At 37.8% G+C, this 11967-nt stretch overlaps 1 protein-coding gene across 1 annotated transcript; it reads left to right on the forward strand.

The window, feature by feature from the left end:
• Positions 1-6755: 6755 nt before the first annotated feature.
• On the forward strand, positions 6756-7697 carry LOC102433203 (olfactory receptor 6C65-like). The gene has a single exon (XM_006101317.1). The coding sequence runs from the start codon at positions 6756-6758 to the stop codon at positions 7695-7697; it is 942 nt and encodes a 313-aa protein (XP_006101379.1).
• Positions 7698-11967: the final 4270 nt, after the last annotated feature.

Here is an 11967-nt window from a genome sequence, read left to right on the forward strand (position 1 = left end):
TTCCCCCTAAGCACAGGAACAAGACAGGGATGCCCACTTTCACCGTTCCTGTTCAATATAGTATTGAAAGTGCTATCCAAAGCAATCAGACAAGATGAAGAAATAAAAGGCATCCAAATTGGAAAAGAAGAAGTAAAGCTGTCCTTATTCGCAGATGACATGATACTATACAAAGACTCCATCAAAAAACTACAAGACCTAATAAATGTATTTGGCAAAGTAGCAGGATACAAAATTAACACCCAGAAATCTAAAGCCTTTTTATACACCAATAATAAACTCACAGAAAGAGAAATGAAAAAAACAATCCCATTTACCATTGTACCAAAAAGATTAAGATACCTAGGAATAAACTTAACTAAGGATGTAAAAGACCTGTACTCGAAAAAATTCAGGACATTGAAAAAAGAGATAGAGGAAGACATAAACAAATGAAAAAACATACCATGTTCATGGATTGGTAAAATCAACATCATTAAAATGTCCATACTACCCAAAGCAATCTACAGATTCAATGCAATCCCCATTGAAATACCAACAGCATATTTCAAAGATCTAGAACAAACTCTCCAAAAATTCATCTGGAATAAAAAAAGACCCCTAATAGCCACAGCAATCCTGAAAAAGAAGAACAAAGTTGGAGGGATCCCATTACCAGGTATGAAGCTATATTACCAAGCCACGGTTCTCAGGTGCAAGTCTTGCCTGCATCCCCAGGGTCCTTAAACCAGTCTGGGTGGGGAAGTGTGTTGACCCCTTAAACAGAGGGCTGTAGACATCAGCTGGGAACTCATCCCCACTCATGATGTTCAGAAGTCACCGCCCCCAGATCACCTTCCCACTTCAGGCCATCACATGGCTGTGACCCATGATCAGGTGCCCACAGCTGGCATCAGGAGGCCCGAATCTGATTACATGCCCACTTCTAGCTCCTAGATCAGGTGTCCACTTCCAGCCTATCAAGAGACCCTCCCCGCTTGATTGGAAACCTCGGTTTCCCACAGCCTGTGAATCATTTTTTTTAAATGTGTTTTATTGATTTCTTACAGAGAGGAAGGGAGAGGGATAGAGAGTTAGAAACATTGATGAGAGAGAAACATCAATTCAGCTGCCTCCTGCACACCCCCTACTGGGGATGTGCCTGCAACCAAGGTACATGCCCTTGACCAGAATCAAACCTGGGACCCTTCAGTCCGCAAGCCGACACTCTATCCACTGAGCCAAACCAGTCAGGGCAGCCTGTAAATCCTTTACCTGTGACCTCTAGGTAAGCACCCTCACCTGTGCCAATTTGCCCTGATTTTCTCCTCCCTTCTAGCTAAAACACACCTTCACCCCCAGGGGACAGGTTTCTTTAATGTGCATCTGTGCCTCTGGGCACTTGGTCTCTTTATCCCTGGCTCCCTCCCAGCTGGTAACTTTGACAAAGTCCCCTTGCATTGGGTCAAGGGCCTTGTGTGGAGAACACCCTGCCTCACCTCCCCACCTGTGGCTTAGATTCCCAAGTACCATAATTTTCCCTGTGTCAGGCTTTGCCAGCCTACCTTGCAGACTTTGTTTTACTTCAAAAAGAAATTGATTCAGTGTCCACACACCGATGACTAGCTCTATTGGCTCTCTGAGATGTGGTTCTGCCCGGATGCCAACTGGGACAAATTCCTAATGCCACCCCACCTCAGTGGCCACTTCTCTCATCCCCCGGAAATCTCAATTGGTGAACAGCACATTCAGAGCGCCACTGAAGCACCAGGTACCAGCTAAGACTGGGCCCCAGCCTGTCACTAGATGACAGGTTTTTCCTGCAGCTTCAGGGTCATCAAACCAGTCTGGGAGGGAAAGTGTGTTGACCCCTTAGACAGGGGGGTGCAGACATCAGGTGGGAACTCAGCCCACTCTGGAATGTTCACGAGGCCCCAACCCCAGATCACCAGCCCACTTCAGGCCATCAGGTGGCCAATCCCCCTGATCAGGTGCCCAATCCCCCTGATCAGGTGCCCACTTCCAGCTATCACCGGCACCTGCCCTTAATCAGGTGCCAAATTCTGGCCATCAGGAGGTACAAACCTGATCACATGCCCACTTCCAGCCTGTCTCAGGTCCCCGGCTCCAGACAAGGTAGGGACTTCTGGCCATAAGGGGGCCCAAACCTGATCAAATGCCCATTTCAGGCCCCCAGATCAAATGCCCACTTCTGGCCATCATGGGCCCCGCCCCCTAATAAGCTGGCCACTTATGGCCATCAGGAGGCCCAAAGGTGAGCACATGCCCTTTTCTAGCCCCCAGATCAGGTGCCAACTTCCTGACAATCATGAGCCCAGCACCCTGATAAGGTGGGCACTTTTTGCCATCAGGAGATCTGACCCTGATCACATGCTCACTTCCAGCCCCCAGATCAGGTGCCCACTTCCAGCCTATCACAACCCTCCACCCCCACGAATTGCTTGCTTCATTTTTTTAATGTGAAAGAATCAATACTTAATGAAATTTTTCAGGTAACCCGATCTCATGAGTTTTATCTTTGTATATTAGTCTCTCAATTTTTACTGTATTTTGATGTTGTGCCTATCTACTAACTATATTGTGCCTAAAATGTTCATTCAATATACTTTTACTAACAAATAAAATATTTAAGTAGGTCATTTTTTACACTTGTGGCCTTTTCCTCTTGCTATTTTCTGCTTCTTCACGAGTTTACATATAACTGGATTATATTGCCTTGCCATTTATTCCAGTAAAAATAAAATAACATTTGCCTGGCTGGCATGGCTCAGTTGCATTGACCTATGAACCAGGAGGTCATGGTTCAATTCCTGGTCAGGGCACATGCCCAGGTTGTGGGCTCATTATCCAGTAGGGAGCATGCAGGAGGCAGCCAATCAACAATTCTCTCATCATTAATGTTTCTATCCTTCTCGCTGTCTACTCTCTTCTCTGAAATCAATAAAAATATATTTAAAAAATTATTTGTCCATACACATATGGACTTATTTGGGTCTCTCAATTCTGTTACATTGGTCTGTGTGTCTTTCTGCCAATACCATGCTATTTTGATTATTGTATCTTGGTAATTTGAAGTGAGGGAATGTGATACCTCTGACTTTATTCTTATTTCTCAGGATTGCTTTGGCTATTTGGGGTCTTTTGTGGTTCCAGACAAATCTGATGATTTTTTGTTCGTTTCTTTTTGGGACTTTGATGCTTTGGAACTTTGATGGGGATTACATTAAATCCGTATATTGCTTTGGGTAATATGACTACGTTTTAATTTTAACTATGTTGGTTCTTCTAATCCATGAGCCTGGAATATCTTTGCATTTCATTGTGTTTTTTTCAATCTCTTTTAATAATGCTTTGTAGAAGTTAGTATACAGGTATTTCACACCCTTTATTTCTAGGTATTTTTATTTTTTTGTGCAATTGTAAAAGGAATTGCTTTTTTTGTTTTTTGAAATTTCACTGTTAGTATATAGGAATGCATTGGGTTTTTGTACATTGATTTTGTATCCTGAAACTTTACTGTATTTGTTTCTTGTTTCTTTTTTTAAAAAAATATATTTTTATTGATTTTTTACAGAGAGAAAGGGAGAGGGATAGAGAGTTAGAAACATCGATGAGAGAGAAACATCAACCAGCCGCCTCCTGCACACCTCCCACTGGGGATGTGCCCGCAACCAAGGCATATGCCCTTGACCGGAATCGAACCTGGGACCTTCCAGTCTGCAGGCCGACGCTCTATTCACTGAGCCAAACCGGTTTGGCGTTGTTTCTTGTTTCTAATAGTTTTTTTTGTGGCGTCTTTAGGGTTTTCTATATAAAATCATGTCATCTGCAAAAAGTGACACTTTAACTTCTTTTTTAGTTTGGATGCCTTTTATTTTTTCTCTTGCTTTATTGCTCTGGCTAGGATTTCCAAGACTATGGTGAATAAGAATGGGGAAAGTGTTCCTCCTTGTCTTGTTCCTTAGAGGGAGCTTTCACTTTTTCACCTTTGAGCATATATTAGCTGAGGGTTGTCATATATGGCCTTTATTAAATTGAGGCACTTTCCTTCTATACCCATGTTATTGAGTGTGTTAATCATAAATGGATGTTCAACTATTGATAAGATCATAGTATTTTTTCCTTTATCTTGTTAACGTGGTATATTACATTGATTGATTTGAGTATGTCGAACCACCCTTGTGCCCCTGCAATGAACCCCACTTGATCGTGATGTATTCTTTAATGTTTTATTGCATCCGATTTACTAGTATTTTGTTTATTATTTTTGTATCTGTGTTAATCAGAGGAACTGGTCTATTAGGGTTTCTGTGTGTGTGTTAACCTTGCCAGGTTTTAGTTTTGGTGGTGTGGTCAAGCAGTCTAAGGTGCTGGGTTTAAACTCCTCATTGTTCTTTGTACTATCCACCTCTCTGATGTTTAATGTTTTTAAAAAAATAATTTCCCAAGGATACCTAATTAAAAGTATTCAACTCAATTTAGAGTGTATTCATCAGTAGCATTCCTCTCTAAAGACATTTTCATTCCATTTCTTTGCAAGAATCCCCTGTGACTCTTTTGAGAAAAAAAAATAAATAAAACCACGCTGTTTTCAAAACAATAGTTAGAAAACCAGGGTTCCTGCTGGAAGGTAAAGAATGCAAAATATTTATATTATAATCTATCTCTCCTTTACTAAAGTTACTAAGATCAAGTAAGATTTTTCTAGCATTTAAGATTAAAATGTTATTTTTATGTAAATTTTGGAAAACAAGAGCTAACTAAATACTTGGCTTTGGATTGTACAACTGGAGATATTTTTTTATATTGTGAGAAATTTCTTTCTCACAAACTTTTACTCCTATGCCATGAAGCTCATCTCTTCTCCATAGCTGTTATTTCTTGATTTTAACTCATGTTTTTGAGCCCTCTTCTTATAAACTAATAGGTTTACTTAATTAACCAGTAAAATACAGAACTCTCACCTCTACCAATTTCACTGCTAAATATATTCCTGATCCCACATTTTTATTTATATTTTATATATTTAGTTTTTTAGGCAGCGTTACCCACATTCCAAGGAAATATAGCTTCTGATTCTACTGTGTCATCAGTTCAAAATTTAAGACAAGGCTCTTTTTTTGGTCTTTCAGACTTAATATTGATTAACTATTTGAAACTGCCCATAGAGCTTTAGCCACAATGTCACCAACTCTTTCTTTTTTGAATTCTTTATTGTTTAAAGTGTTACTTATGTCTCCTTCCACCACCACGCCCCCCCTCATTGACCTCTCCCTGGCCTCTCACAGCCCCCAGATATGCCCTCTTTCCCCCTAATGTCTGTATCCATGGTTATGCTTCTATGAATGCATACAAATCCTTTACTTGATCTCTTAACAACCCCCTCCCAGTCTTCTCTGTGAGGTTTGACAGTCTGTTCCATGCTTCTCTGCCTCTGGATCTATTTTTGTTCATCAGTTAACTGGATCACAAGTTGCAAGACTTCTTGAATATTTTGCTTACAGTCAAATTTTGTACTGGACTTATTCTTCCATATGTTCCATCTCACTCTATACAACCAGGATCATCTCGCCAAATTCCACCAACACACTATATAATTATGTTATTACATAAGGAAATCAAAGGCAGAAACAAGTTGTGAAATCTATGAAATGCTCCAAAATAAGCATCAAACACTGACAATTAAAGTAAGACAACAGAGTATTTAGGTTTCAGCAATTTACTACCACATGGGATTATATTATTGTAAGAATTTTTTCATTTTTCACCTCTTTTTTTTCCTTGTTCTAATCAGCTTATAACTTAGATCCCTTAACTTTGGCTGTTAGAATGTCTTCTAAAAAGCTATAGGTTATTATTGAATTCACAAAAAAATTTACATTCTGTTTGTTTGTTTACTTATATATATGTACTCATATAAATGTGTGTGTGTGTGTGTGTGTGTGTGTGTGCGTGTGTGTGTAGTTTTGATGGTCCTGATTCTTTTGTTGTTATTAATTATCTATATAGGTAGGGCTGACATGAAACATCCTGAGAAAATTGTGGGAGAAAAAATCTCTAAAAAATTAAACTTTAAAATGTTTCATTTTCTAAGAATGATTAGAACATGTTGTCATTGGTAAAACATTCTAATAAAGCTAATATAATATTTTGCATTTTATACCTAATTTTCATACACATGAACAAATTTTTAAGAGAAAGTAAAACACATTTGATAAGAATGTTTTTTTCTTTTAAATATGTTTTTATTGATTTTAGAGAAGAAGGGGGAGAGAGAGAGAGAGAGAGAGAGAGAGAGAGAGAGAGAGAAACATCAATGATGAGAGAGAATATTGATCAGCTGTCTCTTGCACACCCCTGAATGGAGATTAAGCCCACAACCCGGACAAGTGCCCTGACTGGGAATCGAACTGTGACCTCCTGGTTCATGGGTCAATGCTCAACCACTGAGGCCACACCAGCTGGGCAAATATATTTTTCTTGTACAGATGTGTTTATTAAAACTTTCAAGTGACTCACTTAATATTAAATGGCTAATGATTTACAAGGCAGATACTAAGTATAACTTTCTTTGTCCTGGATCACATATATGTTTAGAATTCAGTAAAACTTCGTATCTAACTTATTGGTCCATAATATTAAATACAGTATTTCTTAAGCTGGCAGGGGTGATTTTTAAAAGAAGTAATCCTGTAATTACTAAATCATTGTTTTTTGTTTGCATTTACAGATGTGGAAGAAGTTAACAATGAGAAATGAAAAACCAAACATCTGTAAAAGAGTTCATTCTTCTGGGATTAACAGATGACCCACAGTTAAATGCTTTAATTTTTCTATTTCTATTTTTCACATACATACTGAGTATAACTGGAAACATGACAATTATCACCCTTACTTTGATAGATTCACACCTCAAAACCCCCATGTATTTTTTCCTTAGGAATTTCTCTTTCCTAGAAATCTTATTTACCACAGTTTCTATTCCTAGATTCCTGGTCAGCATTGCAACAGGAGATATGACCATTTCTTATCATTCTTGCATGGCTCAGGTATTTTTTCTCATTCTCCTTGGTTCAACAGAATTTTTCCTTTTGACTGCTATGTCCTATGATCGGTATGTGGCTATCTGTAAGCCACTGCACTACACAGTAATAATGAATAGCAGAATCTGCAACCTGCTTGTAATGAGTTCTTGGCTGGCAGGATTTCTCATTATCTTCCCACCTGTGATCATGGGACTTCAACTGGATTTCTGTGACTCCAACATCATTGACCACTTTACCTGTGACTCTTCTCCTATGCTACTGATCTCCTGCACAGACACAGCATTCCTAGAGCTCCTGGCCTTTTTTCTGGCAATATTCACACTCATGGTAACCTTAACATTAGTGATTCTTTCCTATGTATTCATCCTTAAAATGATTCTGAGAATCCCCTCTGCTGAGCAAAGGAAGAAGGCCTTTTCCACTTGTTCCTCACACATGATTGTTGTCTCTATTTCTTATGGCAGTTGCATTTTCATGTATGTCAAAACTTCAGCAAAAGAAGGAGTGGCTTTGACCAAGGGTATAGCAGTGCTCAATACCTCTGTTGCCCCAATGCTAAATCCATTTATTTACTCCTTAAGAAACCAGCAGGTAAAGCAGTCCTTTAAGAACTTGGTCAAAAAATGTTTCTCAAATAAATTTTCATCATAAATTTATGGCCTGAACTTTATTTAAATGAAACGTTATGCCTAACATAATATTAATATTGTTATATTTCTCCATCCACTGCTATACTTCCTTTTCCTTCAAGTTTTATTCTCTATTTATACCGTTTTGACCTCATTTGGCTCAACTATCTTTTAAAATCTACCTGCCCTGAAATTTTTCTGAGCATGATTAATTTGTTGTTGCATAGATGAGAATGACATTTTTTTTAAATGCCAGAATTTAGTTTACAAATCATTGAAGATCTTTTTCTTTGGGCACTAACCAAAAGTTAAATATAGTTATCACCAAGGAATTCTAAAAATATATTTCTCCCAGTAGATATGCACAGAGTATTAAAATAAGATTTTCTGGAGATAGTCTCCTTAATCTAATGTCCTTATATTTGTCCTCATATTTCCCATGGTTTTTACATTATGAATATTCATCTATGCTACTTGGGACATAGATGTAATATCTTCATTGTCAATTCCATCCTTTACTATTATAATGTATCTTGTTTAATGATTTTTTGGACCAAATTTCAAAGTTACTACAAGTATGGTATTGATATTCATGTAGGACCCCACTACTCTTACCAGAAAACATCTCTGATAAACTATATTGATGATTGCTCCATAGCCCATTACTTTCTTTTGATTTGTTGATGCTGAGCCTAGAGTTCATCTGAGGTTCTCTTGGGAATTACCTGGACAGCCTTTAGGTTTCCTAAGATCCAATAGCCTCTCTGTTGACTTTTTTGGCAATTAAAACCATATGCTTTCTAACTCCCAGACAGTTCTTGCATTTTCTTGTATGCCAATGATCCCCTAAAATGTGTTTCAGTGTTTGAATGGTTTCATTATTTTTAAGGACATTGAGGGTGTGGATTCAGATTTTTTGTGGACATTGAGGCTGTGGATTTAAATGTTTGCTCTGTTTAAACCTTGACACACATCTTTTCTATAAGAAATTTTTAATTATAGCTTTATACATTTAAGAATAAACTTCATTCAATATTCATCCATTTGCCTCTTTTCCATCTTCTTTCACAAGTGATGCATGCACATATAAGATCATTTCATTTACCATCAAGACACTATTCCTTGTTGTCTATAGGACACACTTCCTTAATATTTTTTATATTAAACATTTTATTTTAGTTTTGAAATTTACTTTATTGTTAAAAGTATTACAGTTGTCCTGCCACCCCCCCCCTTTTTTTTTATTCTCAATGCTTGGATTCTCTTTTATCACCATTAAGATGTGACTTCTTCCCAAAAGGTGAGACTCAGTCATTGAACCTCAACCTGTGACAAAGAGGTCACGGTTTGATCCCCGTTCAGGACAAATTCCAGGGTTTAAGGCTCAGCCCCCACTGGGGGGTGTGCAGGAGGCAGCCCATCAATGACTATTTCTCATCATTGATGTTTCTATCTCTCTCTCCCTCCCCCGTCCTCTGTGAAATCAGTAAATACATACATATATATATATATATTTTTAAATATATATATATATTTTAAAAATATGACTTTTTTAACAAGTGCTTAATGAAAGAGGTTTACCCTTAATCAAACACAGGTAAAAATTAATAAAGTGTTGGAGAGTATTAATGTCTAAAGCATCCATATAATATTTAAATTTCTGTGTCTTAGCAAAAACATTTGCTTGTAAAAAGTGTTTTTTTCAATTTGATAGTAACTTCAGTGAGAACTGGGAAGTATGATGGACTCTCTTATTAGGCAGCTTAGACATGAATTCTCCTACTATTCCAGAATCGTGTTTTTTCTCTCTCTTTGCATGACAAGGCTTTACATTTTTGCAGTTGTTACTTAGTAGATTCTACATAAATCCAAATACTTGCTTGCATTCATTGATGGAGACATTATTCAAGCAATCCAGTGCTCAATAAAGTCCAGGTCTTTCAATGTATATGGGCAGAGAGAAATAGGGTGCTAGTAAGTTTTAACAACTAGTTATCAGAAAAGAATACACAGACATATAAATTTTACAAATATAAGTTACGAATATTAAAGTATACAATAAAATTCATTGTAAATTCTGTATACTCAATAGATTTTTACAGAATTATTTCATTGATTTTTACCAATTACATACTCAAAACTAATCAATCTTTGCAAATGAACCAGCTTGACAAATGCAGTTTAACTTAACATGATAAAGTTGAATTTAGCACTCAAATGCACAATTGGAGTCAGACGTTCCAATTCTTTCAATAACTTTAAAAAAATTTGAAAAAGAAAGCAGGTAAATATATGGAAGACTTGAACAACATTATGAACCAAATAGATCTAAATGAAATTTTTAGAATATTCCATCCAACATCAACAGAGTACTCATTCTTTCTAGTATCACACAAAACACAAAAGGGAATAATAAAGATCAATGAAATAAAAACCAGAAAAATAAAATTAAAAATATCAATGAAACCAAAGCTGGCTACTTAAGAATATCAAAAAATTGATAAATTTTTCCTTGTCTGCCCACCATCCAAACTAAAATCATCTTCCATCACCATACGTTTGGTCCCCTTTACCTGTTATTAACCTCCTACCCCCTTCTCTTTGGTAACACAGTACTATTGTCTGTGCCCATGAGTTTCAGTTTTATGTCCCACATGTGAGTGAAATCATATGGTTCTTAACTTACTCTAACTGACTTATTTTGCTTTGTATAATATTTTCAAGGTCCATACATGTTCTCTCAAATGGCAGTATGGGTAGCAGCACACCATGTTGACCTACACAGGTAAATATCTTTAAGAGATGGAGTACCTACCTCCCTAGGATTCCAAAATTCTCATTACCTAAAGTTCCCGTTTTGTTGACACACACCGCTTCTGGTATCTTTATGTCAGGATTGACTAGTTCAGAACAATTGATCCATAAATGCAGAGCTATGCCCGCAGAGCTAAAGAAATGTCTGGATTTTGAGAACAGTTCTAATATGCAATCATTAATGGAATGGTGAAGTAGGAGACAGACCAAATGCAAACCTGTCTACACATACTGCTTATGTAACCTTGGGCAAGTTGCATAACCCATCAGTACCTCAATTTCATCATTTGCAAATGAGGTTCTTAACTGGGCCTTCTGAAAGAATTTTGGGGCACAGGTTAAAGGCTATTTAGATCTTTGGTATAATATAAATAATAATGAATGTAACAATGATAATAAAACTCATTACATTTTCTTATAAAATTTATTACTGTTATTCTTGCTGTTGTAATGTTTCTTCCAATATATTTCCTTTCTCTATCACATCTTCCAAAACTACAGTTTGATAAACTGAAAAGTTATCTAATTATTATTTTTGAAAACTAAGCTCGATAGAGGCTATCATGTAACAACTTTCTAAAATAGTTATTTAATCTTACAAAGAATGCTCTTATTTTTTTCATTATTTATATGAATGATTATATTTAAAATTGAATTTTTACCATACAACATTGTGTATTAAAAAGGTCTGGCAGGAGAAACCAAGATGGCGGCATAGGTAAACACCTAAAATTGCTGCCTCGCACAACCACTTCAAAAATACAACTAAAAGACAAAACGGACATCATCCAGAACCACAGGAAGGCTGGCTGAGTGGAAATTCTACAACTAGAAGGAAAGAGAAAAGCACACTGAGACTCAGAGGAATTGCGGAAGTAAAGTGCAGAGGTACTGAGGTGCACTCAGAAAGGGCTGGCAACTGAGGACTCGGTTGTCTTTTTCAATTGGGAGGGAGTCTCAAGCTCCCAACTGCTCTGAACTCCAGTTCCAGGCGAGTCTCTGGAGACCCAGACTCATACGGGGAGAAACTGGACTGTCTGGCATTGGGCGGAACTCGAGGGCAGCTTTCTCTCAGAGGTGTTTGCAGCTATTACCGTGGGACACTGAGACCCGGGGCCTCTTAGGGCAGGACTGAGGAGCAGCCATAGCTGTTTGCTCTGCCCTGTTGATCCCTGAGACCCTGCCCTACCAAAGCTGTGCACAAAGGCTTTTGCATATGAATGGCCTGGCCCTTTGCAATCTAAAATTACCTAAAAAACTTCAGCTGGGTCAGAGAGACCCAGAACATCCAAAAGAAGGCCCAAGGCCCCACAGCAGCTTGCATTGCTTCACAGCTGGGCCTCGTCTGGGAACCTCCAAACCCCAAACAAAGAAGAGGAATCTGCAGATCTCTCCATAGCTCTTGCTGGGTACCTCAGGCAGAGGCTAAATAAGCACCTCCTTAGAGATCCAAGAGCCAGTGTACCCAGTGGTCAGAG

Source organism: Myotis lucifugus, unplaced genomic scaffold, assembly GCF_000147115.1.
Source record: "Myotis lucifugus unplaced genomic scaffold, Myoluc2.0 scaffold_350, whole genome shotgun sequence".
NCBI classification, from domain to species: domain Eukaryota; kingdom Metazoa; phylum Chordata; class Mammalia; order Chiroptera; family Vespertilionidae; genus Myotis; species Myotis lucifugus.

What these genes read in the sequence shown, in the direction of transcription:
- LOC102433203 (XM_006101317.1), top strand. Translation starts at nt 6,756, where the DNA reads ATGAAAAACCAAACATCTGTAAAAGAGTTCATTCTTCTGGGATTAACA.